The sequence below is a fragment of the Culex quinquefasciatus genome, chromosome 2, assembly GCF_015732765.1.
Source record: "Culex quinquefasciatus strain JHB chromosome 2, VPISU_Cqui_1.0_pri_paternal, whole genome shotgun sequence".
In the NCBI taxonomy this organism is placed as follows: domain Eukaryota; kingdom Metazoa; phylum Arthropoda; class Insecta; order Diptera; family Culicidae; genus Culex; species Culex quinquefasciatus.
Window position 1 is genome coordinate 173,526,802 of NC_051862.1, and position 20,270 is coordinate 173,547,071.

The following is a 20,270-nucleotide window of genomic DNA, read 5'->3' on the forward strand; positions in this document are numbered from 1 at the left end:
AAGTCCAGCGAGGTCGATGGAATCGGCATCGAAAGAGAAAAAGTTGAGAAGACCCTGCTCAACTACAACAAGTTCAGCCCGCTAGCGGATAACAAAAACAACAACAATGCCAGCCCAGCAGGAGGAGGGGACGCCCCGGCGGTTCCACCACCCGGCCAGTCGGCAGGTAAATAAAAGCAACCACCTTTGGTGGTGAAGAACACCACGGATTTTTACAAGCTCGTGGCGATAGTGGAAAGTTGTAAATTAGGTTTCAAACCGATTTACAAACTAACCCGATTTGGAACCAAGGTGACCTGCTTCTCTGTCAAAGATTTTGACAAGTTGCAAGAGCTACTCAAGAAGAAGAAAGTGGAATTCTACACCCACGATCGGCGGAGCGAACGAAATCATCGGGTGGTTCTTCGTGGTTTTCCTGATGAACTGAAACCGGACGAGGTCAAGTACCTTCTGAAGAGGGATCTCAAGCTGGACGCGCTGGAGGTGCATATCATCAAGCGGAAGGAAAAGTCCACCGTGGACTAAACTCCGTACATTGTGGTCTTCCCCAAGGGATACACCAATCTGAAGAAGCTCTCTGCAATGAAAGTTGTGGCAAGCACTATCATCCGGTGGGAGGCCTACCGGAACAAGCGGCCGAACGTGACCCAGTGCAGGAACTGCTTGCAGCTGGGTCATGGAACCAGGAACTGTCACCTGAAAGGGAGGTGCAACAACTGTGGGGGTACCCACAAGACGGACGAGTGCAAAGTCCAAGAAGCCGAGCCGAAGCGGTATGCCAACTGCTCTGGAGCCCACGAAGCCACTGACCGCAGCTGCCCTAAGCGTGCGGACTTCATCCGGAGGCGCCAGCAGGCGTTGAAACCGCTGCCGGGTGCAGTTCCGGACGGAAAATCCAAGGATCGCCCTCGTCCCGCAGGAAGCAGCCAAGGTGGCCCCCGAGACGGTGGAGCCACGGAGAAGGAAGCCGGGGAGGTACTCTACAGTGCGGCTGAGCTGTGGGGGATTTTCTCCGAGTACATCGGCAAGTTCAAGACCTGCAAGACCCGCTTGGACCAAGTAACCCTCGTCAGTTACATGATCTCCAAGTATGGAATTTAAGGAGTTTTTTTTTTGTTATTATATATTGTTTTACTGATCCTCGGTCCCAACCTGGTCACAGCACCTAAAAGGACCTAATAAAAATAAGTTAAGAAAAAAAAAACTTCAAGGATAAAAAGTGACCCCTTAACCTCAACCGATTTGGCTCAAAATTGGCACAGATACTTATTTTTGCCTAAGGAATTGAGTCAGAAGGTATCTCTGATTTCATTTTTGTTATTGTAACCCTAGTGTAGTTGTAGCCTTATGAGTGAAACAAAACTACCTTGCTTTTTTCTCTGTGAACAGTTATTGTATATGGAACATTTGAGTGAATTTGGCCATAAAGCTATTCTAGTTTCAGTATTAATTCCTTTTTAAGTTGCTAGTGAATGCTAATGGTGCTAATGGGTGTCAATGCAAATGCGCATTCCGTTCTCAATCACATGCGATGCGTCTATTTTAAGCAAAAGCACGTGGTTCTATTTGCGTACCAACCGTTGTCACTGTTATACAAAGGAATACTTTCAATCAGACAGCATAATCGTGAAATAGGAGTGATTGATTGCTGTCAGACAATTTAATGGACTCAGATACACTTTAAAATGTAACTCCAATTAAAACAATTCATCTTAATAAATTGTGATGCAAATTTTAAAATTCCATTCATCATTTCACGTCAACCCATCACTGACCACACTCAACCATTCCGGTCTTCCGTGGCTTGATGTATGAGTGTAAACAAAGCTCACTACTCATGCGTATAACTTTTTAATCGCCACCGTGTGGAAAGAAACCTCACAGATACTGCTGTCTTGAGGTTGCGGCTGCTGCACGCAAACTTGTTCAGCGAACGCCAGCCAAGATCAGAAAACAACAACCGGGGCCAGCTAAGCCGTTATCTGCTGTCTACGCTAGAGAGGTATGACACATCTCAACGCAGTACACTAGGGCAGTTTATCGCGGACCGTCGGGTGCAACGTAGCTTCTCGCAGTGACCCACCGAGTGTGCGTCCAAGATGTCGGAAGTGACCACCCTGATCTACGGTGGAGTGCTGTTCGCGCTGTTTACCGTGTTCCTGCCATGGCTGGTCAAACGGGTTCGCTACATACAGATAATTGACCGGATTCCTGGACCGAAGGCGTACCCGCTGATCGGAACGACTCATATGTTTTTCGGCAAGAAGCGACACGGTGAGTAGGTATTTGAAGTCGTGAGTGTTGCGTAAAGGAGTACTGGCAAGCTGGTTGGCTGTACGCAGCAGCCAACTTTCCTGTTTTCACTTAAGTCGGTTGTCAAAATTAAGCTGAGCTGAGACAATGAAGATAGCAGCTCTGCTGGGAGATAGTTTGCACTGATACGACTTAAAATAGGTCGTTTATACGTTAGATAACATGCAATTCATCTGTTTGCGATAAAATCAGTTCCTAACGAAGGAGTGCGTTTCGCGTGGGAGATTGTACTAGCAATACGCGCTTTTCAGGTTCTTGACGCGTAAGCATTACTGACCGGTACCGTCGATGTGGACTTTGGAACGATGCAGTTCGCGTTTCTTTTTTGTCGATTCTCAACTCAAGTGTGATGTTTCAGCAAAATTCGTTTGTTATTAGAGATCATGTGTTTGAAGATTGTACAGTCCGGACTCGATTGTTTGCAGATAGATTATCGAAAGTCATGCTCAGTGTAGGTGTTTTTGTTTCAGTGCATGTTTTTCAGAAAGCTCGTGAAATATCTTTAAGTTTTTGTTTGACCACTTTTTGATACGATGGCTTCAAGATACAGCAATAATAAATTAGGAAATGCAGACATAATTTAAATCGGAACGGGTCAAATAAAAAAAATACATGAAAAAGTCCTGTTTTTGATCTACGATCGGTGATGTAGTAGGATGGAATCTTGTAATATGGGAAAATTGAAAATGATTAAAATCCAATCAGCAACACATTTTTTGGGTCCCTTCTAGGGTCCCAAACAACCCCCCAAAATTTGGTAGCCATTGGTTAGGCCCAAGATTGGCGCAAAGCGAATAAAATTTGTATGGAAATTACTATGAGAAAACTAGCATTTTCACATTTTTTTAATTTACAAAATTCATGTTTTTATATTTTATGAAACCATCACCATAGTGTATAGCCCAGGATGTCCTTAACAACCCTTCCGAAGAAACTATGGTGCTAAAATGCGTCATAAAAAGATATAGTGTTTTCAAAAGTAGTGTATTGAAATAATCAGTGAAACTCAAATTTTCTGCCAACATTGCCTAAGGAACCATGAAATAAAAAATAGACATGACTGTTCTTATATTTTGATGAACCTTACCTAAAATCGACATGAAAAAGTGTTCGGAAGACATTATTTAGTTAAGTTGCACTCCAAATCCTCAAATATATTAAAGCTTTTGAAAGATTCCGCTTGACTTGGCAGTGTTGGCGAAAAGTATGATTTTTACCGAGTATTTTGAAATGTCTCTCTTGAACGCTCTGCACCTTTTGTTAGATGCAATTTGGCACCAGACTGTCTTCGGGAGAATTGTTCAAGACAATCAGGGCTATACTTCTACGGTGTTAGTTTCATGAAATAATAAAACATGAATTTTGTAAATTTAAAAATGTGAAAATGCTAGTTTCCTCATAGGAATTTCCATACAAATTTCATTCGCTTTGCGCATCGTGAGCTTAACTAATCGCTTCCACATTTTGGAAGGTTGTTTGGGACCCTAAAAGGGACCCAAAAATGTGTTGCTGAAAAAACAATTTTCGATTCCACCCTAGTGATGTAGTTGCAAACGTAGATGCCTCTCACTATGATAGGCCTGAGCTCGACCCCGGTAAGCGTTTCTTGAGACGAGAATATTACGCGTATTCCCGAGAAAGAAACGCGGCAAACCAGCCTCGAAACGACGCGCCGCACTTTCGGCAAATGCTTGCTGTCAAATCCCATACTCTGCGTTTTGTTTTTGTTGATCTTCTTCTTCGAATCGCCAGGCATTGTTGTCAGGTATGTTTATATTGCACCAAAAGTGCAGAAAATCGCTGGCAACAATGTCTATGGCATATTCTGAAATGCCGCGCGGCGTGTACCTTTAAAAAAAACGGATAATACTTGATAACGCACGTCCGTTGAACGGAAAAGTAAATGTCGGTCAAGGCCTGAATGTCAATTCATGTCGTGAGGTCATTCCAGGTGCAGGAGTCGTCTTCCTGGAGTTGGTACATCATATTTACCAAATCTGCCCCGGTGGAGTAACTTGCCAGCAGTTAGACACACAATCCAAAGGTCGTCAGTTTGAGTCTCGGGGTAGAAGGAAACTAAATGTAAAATGAGGTTTGAGTTCACATCCATTTAATCCTTCGTAAGCCTAGATTCGAGTAAAAATCTTGCAATAGAGAACCGACAAGGCTTGAAGAGTGAATGGATTCGTTTTTTTTTTTTTCTATGAACAGCAAACCAAAAAAACTCATTCCAAAGTTTTAACCAACATAACTTTTCCAATTTGATCTTTGCTGCGAACTGGCCTACAAATTGCCAATGAATCGAAATATCCAACTCGATGGAAACAATGTCGTTTGGACCAAAAACAGAACTAGCATTGCTAAAATCCAAAACAATTTTCCCCGGTATACACAGAAAAAAAAGTGTAAATTTACCCGACTCGTAAACTCTGTTTCATACGTAAAATCACTTCATGTAAATTTGAAATCCAATGTAAACGGTTGAATATCACTTAAAGGGCCTACATGTAAAATCAGATTCTACGTAATTGATGAATTTCATGTAAATGAAGAATACGTTCATGAAAATCAACAAATATGAATGCACGAAAAGCATGTAATCAATGAAACTCATTTAAAACATGTTTAACGTAAACGGTAAAACAATGTGAAATCTCATAAGTTTTGCCTGCGTTTGGGAATGACAGGCAGCAAAATCAAAACAAAGTTGTGTGGCCGCGGGTCGGTTCGGATGCGCTCGGAATCTGTTCTTGTTCCGGTCGGTCAAAAAACCAACTACCACTACCAAGATTCAATTAGCAGTCTTGATTGTGGTTGGGGACATTTTCGGTCGGTGTTCAGAAAGCCAATTCTTTTCCCGCTAGCGTCTACTGGAGGAATTAAAACGGTGATCGGTTTGTTCAAAGCGGAATTTGTGGGGTTAAGAAAAGTGTGTCCGCTTCTGGTCATTCCTGATGGACAGATTTCAAGACGGCTTTGCTGGGCTGTGGACATGGAGTCAGCAGATTTGTGGGGCAACTTTGTATGGGAGTTGTTTGGAAAGCTGAAAGCGAAGTAGATGTCGCTAAAACATTTGGAAACGGAGTCGGAGTGGTCATAAGAAGCTATTCGACTCCGTCCGACTCCCGACTCGTTAGGGCACTTTCAGCCGCATCAACATCAAAAGAAAAGTAAGTACTACTTATCTTATTTACTCGGTGTGTCAATCCATAATTTTCTTCTTTCTTTTGAGTCGAATTGCTCAACCTGAATTGTCCGGAACATGTCTGCTTCCAGTCAGTTTGTAGCATCATCTTCGATTAGTTTTCGTTGTCCAACTTCGAAACACCTCCCAGAAATCTGCAACGCTGGAGTAACTTTTTAATTTCTATAAAAAGCACAATTTTTTTTCAACTTACAGTCCGAGGCAGAACCAGTTCGGGTGGTATTTTTTTTATATTAATAATGCTTACATTGGTCCAAGCTAAATGCATTTTTTATCAATATTTTGTTTGAAATGTTTTTTTTTCAGCGATCCGCGAAAATTTTGCAAACACGACGTTGTCAACTTGACAGCTCGATCACACACCAATGTGACGGAAAATAACGGGATTTACCAGATCAATGCGATGCACCTAATAGGTGAAGCATTTATTGGTGTCGACAAAAAGCTAGGGTTACCAGAATTAGAAAATAGAGTAAATACATTTCTGGAGTTTTTTTTTAAAAGGACCAATAAACCAAATTTCCAGTTTTTGCTTTTTGGGTGTTTTTTGATACCCTTGACTCAAGGCGGTTTCAAAAACACCCAAAAAGCAAAAACTGGAAATTTGGTTTATTCGTCCTTTTAAAAAAAAACTCCAGATTTGTTGAGATTTTTGAAATCCAATGAACTAAATTTTATTTTTTTGCTTTTTGGATGTTTTTGAATACCCCTGACTCAAGGCTGTTTCAAAAACACCCAAAAAGCAAAACCTAGAAATTTGGTTTATTGGACCTTTTAAAAAAAATACTCCAGATTTCTAGATCTTTTTTTTTTGAAAAGAGATCCTATAAACATATGAAACACAATAGCTTTAAAATTAAATTCTAGATTCAAGCAAAACGATTTAAATGGTCCAACAACTAAGTATAAATACGATAGACCGTATTCATATATACACATAAAATATTCGTTTAAAGGTTTTACTTTAAAAAAAATAGGCTTATATAAAATGTGCAATAGACGGTGCAGCAGGCCAAAAATTTCAGAATTTTGTGATTTTCGGATATTAAAATGTACTTTTTGTTAGGGGTTGTACATTAAAAACCCAAAATAAAAAAAAGTTTATAGAACTTTTTCAAAATAACTTTAAAATTACTTTGATTTAAAAAAAATTTGATTCCGTGGTCTTTGCAGAAAGAATCTTTAAAAAAAAATTGTGCTCCTAAATTCTTAATAAAAAATTAAAAATCTATTTGGCACTTTTTGTGTAAAATCATCTATTAATAGAATTTCATGACTCAATGAAAGCATAAAAGTTATTTCAAAACCGTAACTACACACATTTTTGGAAAAATGTATCAACAATTGCTGACAAAAATTCTTATGTAAAAAAATGCAAAGTATTTGTATAAGAATATATGGGATTTCATGAAAACAATTTTCTTACATTTAATTCAAATACATTATATGTTGTATTCAAAATATTTTCAATCCATTGTAAAAGATTTATTGTGATTTTTTCAATGCCAATTAACAACCAATTAAGTGTTTGGTCGTATTTACATTTTTGTAAGTCCTTTTTATATGAATTAACAAAAATGTTGTTAATATGTTTTGCTTTAGGCCTTCTACACTGTAATTCAGTTCAGTTCAACTACGATGACACATAAAAGTGAAATCGTAGTTCAAATGAAAAGTTAGTATTTAGGGGAAATTCTCGAATGTTTGGCAGGTTAAGCACTCGCTCCTAACTCCATCCATTTTGCTGATTTTCACTATTTAAACAATTAATTTTGCAAAACTTTTGATAGAAACTTGCTTGCTCACTTCTTATTGAACTATTTATCACCCGATTTCGATTGAAAATGCTTTTAATTTGCTTTAGTTCTGACCTGCCAACATTAGAGGCACGCTGGAATTAGATGCTGTTCCCCTATGGGTGTGAAAACGAACTCAGCCAAATGCTATTTTCAGTTACAGTGTACAGATTTATGACCCCAAGAATACAGATACATTTACTGTGGCAACCCTGTTTGTCCTGAGGCACCTCAGAGATAGTCGACATTCGCGACATCCGCGGGCGATAACTGTCATCGCACTTTTGACAGTTATCGCCCGCGGATGTCGCGAATGTCGCAATTTTTTTTGTCTGTTGTCACATTACAATCCTCTGTTTACTGCGTTTTTAATAATATATAATAAAAAAGTGAAATCCTACCTAAGGAAAAACATTACAACCATAAATTTGGGCTCTCTAATTGTCTTGCCAACCAGCAAGTGGATAACGCCGCGACCAACCTGGAATCCATGTGCGTGTATCAAATCTCCAGGTTAGTTGCTCCATCCAGCAAACTTAGTGGCATCATCGATCATCTTGTAGGTTGTGTTTTTTTGGTTATGATTTATGAATCAATTATAAATTTATTTTAATTGTTACAGATTCGAGGCATCAAATTCAAAATACATACAACCTCGTCAACCGAAATACAGGCAAGTATTGTTGATTTCGTGTGCTGCTTGAGGTCAATTGATCACAAAACCGATTTTTCAATGAGAAACGATTTTAAATCAAGTGGACCAAGTTCAGGATACAGCGGTATAAGTACTAATGCATCTCGATTTGATGAAATGGTGACACAATTGAAAAGGAGAATTTATCGTATGTTTGGCAGGTTAGGCACTCGCTCATAACTACTTCCGATTTGCTGATTTTCACTATTAAAACAACTTATTTTGTAAAACTGTTGTTAGAAACTTTCTTGTTAAGAACAAAAAAACACTTTCTTGTTCACTTCTTATGGAGCTATTTATCACTCAATGTCGGTTGAAAACGCTTAAAGCTCTGTAATTGAACTCAAAGTGCTGATATGGCAACATTAGAGGCACGATTTAATTATATGTTGTTTCCCTACTTGTTTCTGATTCAGTTTTTGGATAACTCCGTTGAATTTAGAATCTGGTTAAAGTTATCAAATTCATTGCCTTTGACAATTTGAAATGTTATACTTTGATTTGTTTTTTTGGTCAAACAAAAGTACGCTTGTGCTGGCGCTTTGTTTGATAAGAAAGCAAAACAAATTATGCTTTTCTAAGCTACGTCAGGGAATAAAAGAATTTGAAAATTACATCTGATTCTAGATTCAACGGGGTAAAAATTTTTAAATCTTTGGTAAATTTACGTAGATTTCATCGGAAATTTACATGTTTTCAAGCCCCTTTTTGTTCGGCTCATTTACGTACGATGTCATGTAAATTTAAAATGAAGTTGATGTAAATTCGCATCATTAATGACGTGCACTTTTGGTACATCATAAATGATGTAAATTTACCCGAATTTTTTTTTTCTGTGTAGCTGTATGTGAGAAATTTCATCACGCACGAAATCCTTCCGGTCAGTTCAATCAGCCTTCATCCACATAGAAGTTAACCTTCCGGTTGGCTCCGAAAGTTGGATTAATACGCGCTGAGCTGTAATTGGTGCACATTACGAACAAATCTCATTTCGAAAATTGACCTTGTTCGCGTATCGGTAGCAGGATATCACATCAAAATAGAACGATTCACTTCTGAGTTTGGTGGTGTTGTGCTCTCTTATCGCAAACCCGGTTTCTATGGTTTAAGTAAAGTATGCATGAATTGTAAGGGTATATATCATGAGTTTTTATTAAAGGTTCTAAAAGCTATAAGAATCTCTAGAACAAAAAATCAATAATAAATACAGATTGCGCCAAGACAGCATCACCCAGACATCAAGCAGCCCATTTCAGCGACCAAAATATTGATTCGCATTTCATGTTTTCATTTGCAGAGATCTTCTACGTCATAGACGAGCGGACGCGTCGCTACCCGGAGATTCATCGCATCTGGACCGGAACCCGGGCGGAAGTGCGGATTAGCAAGGCCGAGTATGTGGAGGCGGTCATCGGCGGCAACAAGCACATCGAAAAGTCCGAGGGGTACAAATTCCTGGGCGACTGGCTCGGCGAGGGGCTGCTCACGTCAAAAGGTACGTTGTGAATGGGGAGATTTTAGAGTAATTCTGAAATTAGCTTTTGTTCCATCATGCATTGGAGCGCAAAATATAAGCTTTTTCGTTTTTTATTACATGGCAGCACTTTTTCAAGACTTTTTAGAAGAAATGCACAGTTTTTTTTTAGAAATCACAACGGTAGTCGGCCATGTATGTGTGTCAAATGCGTTCTAGCCTCAAATCGTTTTGGCCAGTTGGCCAGGTATGTCAAGATTGAAACTACTATCATATGAAGAGTGACAAAAATGCACGGAGTTTTTTTGGGTTTTTATTGAATATCTCAGGATTGAAATCGATTTTTGAATATCTGTGGAGGTCAAATGGTGAGGCATTGTGAGTTGGACAAAATGGCGTTCTTTACTCAATTTATCCCAAAATGCACGTGCGACAATATAGAACGAACACGATGATGTGCTCTATTCTTTATTTTGATGCCTAATGCAATCTATCAATATCAGCGAATCCTGTGGATTGTATATCATAATCTATTTATAGGATTGCTGTTAATTAGTTATGTTATAAACAAGCTTTTCCAAAAAATAGCTCAATTCCAATAATCGAGCCTGTTGTTTCCAAAAATGCTTCTGGATAATCGCATTACCACCTTCGCCAACCATTCCCCGTTTTAATTTCCCTCCCTCACTCTCTCCATCTCTCTTCCTTTGGACCATCAACAGGTGAGCGCTGGTTCAAGCATCGTAAGCTCATAACGCCAACCTTCCACTTCAACATCCTGGACGGGTTCTGCGATGTGTTTGCCGAGAACGGGGCCGTCCTGGCGGACCGTGTGAAGCCGTTCGCCGACACCGGCGCCCCGGTCGATGTGTTTCCGTTCATTACCAAGGCCGCGCTGGACATTATCTGCGGTAAGTAGAGTAGAGCGATTTAGCTGTAGGTGTGGGTCGTGCTTGCTCCGTCTACCTAACGCCGCCGTCCTGGCTGGACTCAACAGCGACGTGTTACACGGTGTTTTGAGAGGAAAAATCTTCAACAATTGTCACAACAATACAAGTAGCCTAAATCACGATCATGACTAAATGAGCCAAATCCAACCAAGTGATCAGAACTTACCGATTCAAACACACCGTGTTCCATCATGTCAGACGCAATTTTCACCCAACATCTTTTGTAATTACTCCTGCTGCCTGATGACTGCAGCTGCTGCTGTTGCTGGAAGCAATTTTCCAGTTCGACGATACTGCTGATGGACGAAGTGATATTTAATCCCACCATCTACTGTTTTTCCTCTCCTTCCATAATCCAGAGACGGCCATGGGAGTGAAGGTAAATGCCCAGACCGACGGTGAGAACGAGTACGTGAAGGCTATTTACGCGTAAGTATCGTCCTAGCATTTTCCGGAGACGGAAAATTTTCCATTATTTATTGCACTTGAATTCACTTAAACTGCAATTAATGCTTTCAGGCTGAGCGAACTGTTCCTGGATCGATTGGTGAGGCCATGGCTCCACAACAACTATTTGTTCAAGCGATCTGAGTATGGACGAAAGCACAAGAAGGCAATCGATATCGTTCATGGGTATACGAAAAAGGTAAGTTTCAATAGAGGAATTCCTTAAATTACTCCTGATTTCAAAAATTTGGTTCATTTTATAAGAATATTAGAACGAGATTCCTTTAAACAAAATTATTATCATAGAAAAAGTGATATAATGCGAAGTTCTATGTCCTTTTTGAATTTGCGATAACCTAGATATGTTGTTATAATTCATTTACAGCCACATCGATATTTACTATAAGATGAACCAAATTTGTTAGCGTAATATTGCAGTGGTCTAAATCGCACAATTCAGTGAAAATTGTAGTATCAAAAAAATTGTACAAATTTTAAGCGAGTTGTTGCAAATGCCTTGGCCTTGGGTGGTTCACTGGGGTGTAATAACACATTCGATTTTCTAGTACAGCATTTTTTCAGTATATTTTGGGGTCCTAAACAACTCCCTAACGTTTGGGAACGATTGGTTCAGTCCCCACTTTTCGCAAATGGTTCTGTAACTTTCAACTAATAAATCAAAAACCCTTTTTTTATCAAAATTTTATGTTTTTCAAAGCTCTGAAAAAAAATTGTACTAAGTCCTTAACTCTGTACTGATCTTTCCTTTCAAATGCATTCTGCTGCATACAATATGACTTGAATTTTTCCAGGTATTTGTGTTTTAAAATAGCTGTATTTAATCAATATACATTTTTTGTTAGAACACGAAATGTACACCCAAAACTGGCAGCGCTAGTCCGAGAGAATGATGGTCTCGAGTCGAGAGAATAGTGGTACCATTCACGAACGCAGAGAACACAGCTCGAGATGGGCGATAGAACTATTCTCTCGAGGTTCATTTGCAAAAAAAGTTCATCCGTCAAACAAAAAACCAAAAGTGTCGACAACGGGATTCGAACCAAAGACCTTTGCCAAACCAAACCAATGACTTGGCTGCCTCGGCCACCACAGCTTGGTGACCACGGAGAAGTCAGAAGTCGATTATTGATTCAACTAACGAATGAACTTATTTGTTATGATGGTGTGAGTTGGTACCATTATTATATCGATTTTGGCACTGAGCCCTCAATAAATTTTGAGAGAACGATTATCTCGACTCTGAATTTTGGGTGTATGTTTCCAAAGCTCTTATTGTTCTCTGAACAATAATTTTCTAATTGTCTGGCTAAAATTTTTCTAAAATTCTAATTTTCGAAAAAAAAGTGTTCAAACTTTTTTTTTGCAATTCCGTCGTGAAACTGAACGACGAAATAGCCTACTTTTCTGTACCAAAAATAACAGAATCGAATAGCAACACTTTTCAAAATAAATGCTGAAAAGTTCTACTTTTCAGCACTCAAATGGGTGCTGAAAAGTTGAACTTTTCAGCACTTGTTTCGAAAAGTAACTCTTTTCCACATTTTTTTGATTTAAACGATTTATTGACAAAATACATGAAAATTTGACTTAAAATTTCACTCAGTGTGTGTTTTTTAGAATTGCAAAAAATGTTGTATGGAACACGTTGCAAAACTTGATTTTTTCAGCACTCTTCGTATTTATCCAACTCGGTGAACCTCGTTGGATAAATGTACAACTCGTGCTGAAAAAATCCTCTTTTTGCAACTTGTTGCATAAACTACTGTTTTAAATTTCAAAACACCACCTTTTTTATTTTAAAATAACGTGCATTTGTAACTTTGCAATGTGAGATATCAGAATATAACGACATTTTCTATTAAAATTGATAATTTGACCATTGCTGAACAGTTTAAAACATCGAAATGTTTTAACACCTAAAACTTCACTGTGTGCTTATGAAATTATTTTTTTTGAAATGGTTCATAATATTTCGTATTGCATTTGTTTTTTCTTCTTTACAACATTTTAAAACCATAATAAACTCTAAAAAAATCCTTGCAAAGTTACAAAAACACGTATTTTAAATGCCAAATTTATTCTATATGAAAAAAATATCTCTCTGCACTGAAAAAAACCAATTCTCGAAATCGTGAATAAAATTCACGAATGCGAGAACCACGAAGGAATATATTCGTGTTTATAGTGCAAATGCACCATACTCATGAATAAATTCATTCGTGTTTCTCACATTCGTGAACTTAATTCACGATTACGAGAATTGATTTTTTCTGTGTGTGGGTTTTTGCAGATTCAAAAAGAACATCAAATTTCCCATTAATTATCATGTCTCTCGATTTTTGACAGCTGAGTAACGGGAAATGGCAGCGATTTTCAAACTATTTTTTAACTTTTTTATGAAAAATTGGTTTTTATTTTCCGAATTTTGATTTTGACATCAATTCGGGCGATCAATTTTTAGAAAAGTCGCTCCAAATTTCAATCTATTATCGGCGGAAAATGACCCTGCTTCTTTTATTTATTTTCTAGTTCTAATAGCAATAAAAAACATTTTTACACTGTTATTACTGATTTTTAATTTGAGTTGGGAAAAATAATTATTTTTAATATTTCTTAGATGTAATTTTTCTAGGGTAAAAACCTCCATCAATGTCATGATTTTACGTTAGACCAATACATATCGCTTCTTTTACAACATTTTCACAAAATTCTTCTACAAGTTGTTTAGAACAAGGATCCTGATTGCTAAAATCAAATCCTTTCACTCGTTAGCACAAATTGGACGCGACGCAAAACTGATCGCTACTGAAAACTCTCTCTCTCTCTTTTGCTCTCCCTCCCACTTGAATTAGTCAAGGCTAAAAACCCAAAAATAGCATGTCTAACGGCAAATTTGGAGAGATTCTCTCTTCGCCATCTTGGATAAAACGCTCCTAGGTCGCCGTGACCGATTTTCATGGTCATATTCGGGTTCAGCGGCCCGAAAATAGATAAAATTGACACGTCGACAATCTTCATACTGTGATATTGTAGAACCATCAAAACCTGGCCTGTTACATGATTTGCCGTTAGACACAAGAAAATGAGCCCTTTTTCGGTTTCGTTCCTTGACTGAATCGGGCAGAACACCGAATGGCTCAAAGAGACAGATGTCGCTTAAAGCTGACTCTAAATAGTCTGCGATCAGAATTGCTCGATAGTCAACCAGGAGGTGCTTCACAAAATTATATCAATTTTGAGACACATTTGATTAAGATCAAAAATTCCTAGAGCACCTCCAAGATGGTTAACACCGGCATATGCTGATTCATTTTGACGCAGAAATTCGTAAAATTGAACTTAATACAGAGCATTATAGAACTATGTCAATTTTCTTTGAAAATGATTGCCAGCTTCACCTTAAGCAGTAGGAAAACCAAGAAGACTTTTTTTTTAGAGAAATTAAAGGTTTTATCATTTAATTTTTTTCCAAGTGTGGATATTAACATAAACACCTCAAAATGGAAACCCATAGAATTGCAACTCGAAGTCAATTTTGCACGCCCGACATGATTTGTGCACCGATCCTTACGATTGCTTTCAAATCCTTTTGAATATCCGACGTTTGAAATCTGTCGTGACGACATCCTGTTCTGTTCAACATGGCATTTTTTTTTGTTTTCCTGTGTCCCTCCACCTCACAGTAAGGTGGTAAGATAGTTTAGCAAATCGATTTTACAGCACACTCGCAAAGCTCGAAATCCGTTTAACCTTTCTCAGCAAATCGAAATCAATTGAACCGTGTCATTACTTTGGCGAATAGCTGCAGTAGAAATGGGTCAGTCTAGGTACAGTTTTTTTTAAATAGCTTTCGCAATTTTTACGTTGCTCTTGTATTCTAATGCTCGATTGATAAAAATAAATTTAACGTTAGCCAACATTGGAACATTTACCCTAATCCAGATATCCTGTTCGACCTTCCATCGTTCTGCTTGATATCCGTTTTGTCAACTTTGATTTCTTCCCCCGTCTTTTTCACCACTGTCTGTCTGAACCTTATCTTTGAGCGATTCACACCACACCTCAACGCTTAAATTCGCCTCGTCCTCGTTCCAGGTCATCCGTGATCGGAAGGAGCTGCTGCGCCGGCAGCGGGAATCGAACGGCGAAGGCATTCCGGCGAAACCGGAAGACACCGGCTTGGGTGTGAAAAAACGGCTCGCCTTCCTGGATCTGCTGCTGCAGGGCAACGAAAAGAGCAACCAGCTTAGCGACGACGACGTTCGGGAGGAGGTCGATACGTTCATGTTCGAGGTGAGTTGGATTTGGACTTGCGGGAGGGCGATAAGAGCAGGGATTGAGAGAAGGTGATGAAGATGGTGCATCACTCTCTTGGGTGATGGAATGTCGAGCTGGTGGTTGGGAGGAATTTGGGAGTTTTTTTTTGTACTGAACGGTTCGGGTGATTTTTTGTCGCTGTCTGGTACCTATGTGGTTTGGCAAAAACTAAAAATCAACTACAAAAAAAAAAAACTGGCCCACTTTAATTTACTTCTTTTGGCATGCTAACATCTGGGTGGATGGTATCCGGCGGTCAAGACTCTTCCAGCAGGTATCCCAGAACAACGAGGTCCGTCAGTGCTATCGTGCTTGTACGGTCGAAAAGATTCCACATAAGGACTCACCCCTTCCAGGATGTGGGCACCTTAATCAAAACGCATTCCTCCTTCTAACGACCAGACAGCACACGCCACACTAGACCTGACAGGCCGTAGGTACATTCCAGTTTAGTTTAGGTTTTGTGGACCACCATAAGGGCTGCTGGATTCCGGTTTTGTCTGCTAGAGGATTCTGGGGTATCTAACTGTAACACAAATTTTTCTTCTACTTGGGTTGTCTGTAACTGCAATAACTCTGTTTTGATTTCTCGCATGGTTTCTCTTTATAATGCTTAATTTTATGTAAATTTAACTTTTCGGGAAATACAGTTTCAAATTATCCCTAGAAAAATCTCTGATTTGCACACATAGACCAACACATATTGCATTTCAGCAAACGAACATCTCAGCGGACCGAGATTTCTCGATTGGGAATCGTTTATCACAAACGTTTGCCGGCGCAGTCTCCGTCGTTGCCGCCCGGTTTCCGGAGCAAACCCCGTTTGAAGTTCTCCTGCTAAGCTATATCACAAATATCTCGCATTTCGTTCCTTTTCCCGCAGGGCCACGACACGACGACGGCCGGCATGAGCTGGGCCCTGTTTCTGCTCGGGCTAGCGCCGGACGTGCAGAAGCGAGTGCACCAGGAAATTGATTCGATTTTCGCCGGCTCGGACCGGCCGGCCACGATGGCGGACCTGGCCGAGATGAAGCTGCTCGAGCGGTGCCTCAAGGAAACGCTGCGCCTTTACCCGTCCGTGTCCTTCTTCGGGCGCACCCTCAGCGAGGACATCACCCTCGGCGGGTACCACGTGCCGGCCGGGACGCTGCTCGGCGTCCACGCGTACCACGTGCACCGTGACGAAAGGTGAGTTTGTGGGTTTTCCGGTAACATATTGTTGGATTGTCGACGGCATGGTTTACTGGGTGGGTATGGTTGCGGGAAATGTGAACGAGTTGCATTGCTGATTTGTGGGAAAATTTTGATTGGAAATAGCCTCCGGGTGATGGTTGAATCATGATGTCAGGCTGTGCTCTGTAACTTGTGACATCGTTCCTTGCCTGTTTCCGATCTGATATGTGACCAACTTTGAATCTACTGATAGAGCAATTTCGTCCATTCTTATCTTTCGTTTATTGTTTTCTCATGTGAAATGCGGGACACAGGTGTAGACTGGATTGTGATTTACGTGTATTTTTGTCCTTAGAGTTGATTTTGGCACCTGATCAGTGATCACGAATCCGGAGGAGTGATACGACATTTCATACAAAGGACAAGTTTTCAATAATGTGAAGCTTGAATCAGCAAAGAGTCTGATCAAAATTTACGTGTAATGAAAGTTAATCGAAAATGGTCACTCTACACACAAAGAAAAAAATTATGGTGATATTCATGAAGAAATGGTGACAGATTTTGTATCAAAAAAATGTGTCAGGAATTAGTGAATTTTCAACAGATTCAGCTAAATTTTCATCAGGTTCACATTTTTACACATTTTTTAAGTAGTATTACTCAAAAAGAGGTAATATTCAACCAACAAAATTTTCAACGTTCCAAAATTCAACTTTTTTTGCTATGTATTATATCGGAACTGAATGAACTGTTTTCAGTAATTCCGAAAAAAAACGTATTTTTCATCAAAAAAACACTAAAAAAGTTTGAAAAACTCTACTATTTTTAGTTACTTGACTGTAAAAAAATTGGAACAAATCATTTTGAGGAAAATTTAATGTACTTTTCGAATCTACATTGACCCAGAAGGGTCATTTTTTCATTTAGAACAAAAATTTTCACTTTTAAATTTTCAAAATGAGTAAGCCATCAAATCGAGCGTCTAACTTTACATAAAAGTCCCTTTGACACCAAATTTCTATCTCATCACCGTTTCAGGCTAGAAATTATTGAAATCACCTCTTTTTTCGCATGTTCAAAAATGAAAGGGTTCGTACCGCCCTCCGTCACGGAATATCAAAAACGGACCTCGGATTCGTGATCAGGGACAAAAGTTACCCCTTAGGACAAAGTTTCACGCAAATCGAAGAGGGGTCGGGGTAACTTTTCTCGATTTCGTGTGAGTTGGTAGAGAATTACCCAGCAATAAAATTCGTATGTTTTCAATTTAAATTGTTCAAAACACTGTCACAAACATTTTTTAAAAGGTTTGAGCAAAAAAAATTACGTTTCAAATAAGGCCGTTGCAAATATTTTTCAAAGTTTATGCTCCACCCTTTTAAAATTGGTTTGAAAAATCAGGGGGAAAAAAAATATTTTTTCCTAAAACTAGAAAATTTCAAAGGCAATAGAAGACCTACCAACTCAAAACAATCTAACGACTGTTTCTGCATTGATAGTCATATCAATCTTATTTGGGCTTGTTTGAAATTTTGTGAACTTTAATGAAATTACAATGTTCAGCACCACAAAAACTTTTTTTTCTCACAAAAAAAAACCTGTTGGAAACTGATGATTGCAAAACAACTGAACAGGAGTATTATGCATTTTAAAAAAAATTTAGGATTTAAATATTAAAACCTTTGATTGTAATTTCAATTTTTTGCCCCCCCCCCCCTCGACTTTGGTCACAGTCGAGGGACACAAACTTCAAAAAATGTTTGCTACGGCCTAAAACATCCTTGATCAGGATAGTTAAATTTTAATGACGCACTAATTTAAAAAGAAAAAAGTAACTTTGTTTATACATTTTTCGTTAAACATTTTATCCATGTCTTATTTTTTTATAACATTATTTTTATTAGGTTCTTTTCGGTGCTGGGAACTAGTAAGGACCGAGTCGGCTTTTGTTATTACATTTTTCTTAAAGCTAAGAGTAATTATAGAGGATCTTGTGTGTGAATATTAATGGGAGGAGAGCCGATTACCCGCAAACTACTCAGGGTCAGTAAGGAACGGATTAATGTTAAAAGACAAGGCGTGGGAAAGGAAGGGGGATTGTGTGGAGGTCTTTGTTGGCTCTGCTGGCCTGCTGCTAAGGCGATCTTGCTTTGCTTCCGGTGCAAACCAGAAACGGATAGCCATGTCATTGAATCTCACCAAGTTTTTTAAGCGTTTTCACTAGATAATATGAAAAGGTTACATTTGCAAAATAAATATCTGCTATTTAATTATATTTCACCATAAAACGATGCATTTTGAACTACACGAACATAATTTATGGGAACTTCTTCTCAATAATTCAAAATCAGAATCTCTTCAACAAGTAACATGAAATCTTTCCCTCAACGCATTCAACCGGTTCCTTTCACTGACTCCAATCTTTCGGCACCAAACCACTTTGATGACTTCCAAATTCCGCCGATAAGTACAAATATACTCCGCAAACCTTCCCGTCACGCTGGTGAGCTCCTGCAAACTTAACTCTCTCAAATGCTTCAACGCTCGGCACGACAACTGCAGCTGCCGATCGACAATGTTGATCCTCTCCAGGTGTAGACTTTCAAGTTTTGGACTGCGCTGGCAAAGAAGGTGCAACGGGAAGCTTGGCCTCACTTCGATCAGCTCCAGTCGGCGAAGGTTGGTCGTCTGATGGGGGAGTAGGTTTGGGTAGCGAACGGCAAAGCTATGGATTTGATCGAGTTTCATGTGCTGGAGGTTTCTTAGCTGAGGCAATGATTCTAGTAACTCGGGAGCATTTTGAAAAGTGCAAAAAATGAAAGTTAGTTCGCGTAGATTTGGAGCCTTTTTGAAGAGTTTCTGAAGGCTTCCAGCTGGGAACGTCACCCATTTCAGTCGTAAGGTTTTCAAGTTTGGGAGCGCTACTTCATCGAAGTCTAGCTCAGTGCAGTTGCTGTTGAGTTCCAGGTGTGTCAAACGAGGCGAGTAGCTCAACCACGAAGTATTATTTAGCTGAATCGTTTGCAGAGTGAAGCATGTAACGTTGGCTAGATTTTGACAAACTTCGGTGAGGATCTGAAATGAGGCGTATTTGTGAAATCTGGATAGAAAGAGAGGAAATTTTCATTACGTTTTCATCACGGAAATGCAAAGATCGAACTTCAAGGTGCTCTAGTCCTGGTTGCAAACGACTCAAGCTGATGAGGTGTTGTTCCTTCAGTTTATCACACTTATCCAGCGAGAGCCGCTTAAGCTCCAATCGATCGATGGAAGCTATGTTCTCCAGTAAATCTCCCTGGATGTTACGGTATGTAAGTCCGAGATGCTCCAGCGTATCTCGTACTGCAAAGATCAAATTGAACAGCTGTTCATCACTGTGATCTGAAAAGCATTTCCAGTCGAAACAGTCCACAAAGTTCAAAACCACCAAGCGAACGCAGACCTTCTTGAACACGTACAAACACTTCACTGGTATTCGGCCATTTAAGATCGAAAGCTCTGTGAGGTGTTTCATTTTGAAATCAAGCTTTACATTCTGCAGTTTGAAATCATCTATAGAGACGTCGCTCAAAGTGAGACTTTGTAGATTGCTAACATTTCTAAGCATATTGAGCAAACTTTCAACCTTGAATCCGTAGCCACAATTCAAAGTAACTCTCTGGAGATGCTCACTAACCAGACTCCAATTTTCCAGAAGAATATATGATAACTTTATATTGAGAAATCTTCCTCGAGCATTCGCCAAAGCCGCACAATCCGAGCAGGTCTTCCGGCAGGTACCGGCATGGTTCACCATGAACACAAATTTATCCAGCAGCAAATTGCTTCCACAAATGGTTTCATTCCATGCTCGACAGACTAGCCGGGCCCGCTTCAATTG

At 39.3% G+C, this 20,270-nt stretch overlaps 2 protein-coding genes across 2 annotated transcripts in view; one reads left to right on the forward strand and one right to left on the reverse strand.

The window, feature by feature from the left end:
* The first annotated feature begins 1,948 nt into the window (after positions 1-1,948).
* The window catches only part of LOC6032968 (cytochrome P450 4C1), a 19,182-nt gene continuing 860 nt past the window's right edge, over positions 1,949-20,270 (forward strand). Inside the window, exons 1-7 of the mRNA XM_038253771.1 lie at positions 1,949-2,274; positions 9,306-9,503; positions 10,205-10,393; positions 10,792-10,861; positions 10,952-11,078; positions 14,996-15,193; positions 16,101-16,405. Coding sequence (XP_038109699.1) covers positions 2,100-2,274; positions 9,306-9,503; positions 10,205-10,393; positions 10,792-10,861; positions 10,952-11,078; positions 14,996-15,193; positions 16,101-16,405 — 1,262 coding nt within the window. The 5' untranslated portion in view covers positions 1,949-2,099. The remainder of the gene's footprint in view (positions 2,275-9,305; positions 9,504-10,204; positions 10,394-10,791; positions 10,862-10,951; positions 11,079-14,995; positions 15,194-16,100; positions 16,406-20,270) is intronic.
* The window catches only part of LOC6052703, a 1,993-nt gene continuing 359 nt past the window's right edge, over positions 18,637-20,270 (reverse strand). The window contains exons 1-2 of the mRNA XM_038253770.1: positions 19,521-20,270; positions 18,637-19,465 (exon numbers count right to left, since the gene is read on the reverse strand). The exon at positions 19,521-20,270 is cut by the window's right edge and continues 359 nt beyond it. Of these exons, the coding sequence (XP_038109698.1) occupies positions 18,749-19,465; positions 19,521-20,270 (1,467 nt within the window). The 3' untranslated portion in view covers positions 18,637-18,748. The remainder of the gene's footprint in view (positions 19,466-19,520) is intronic.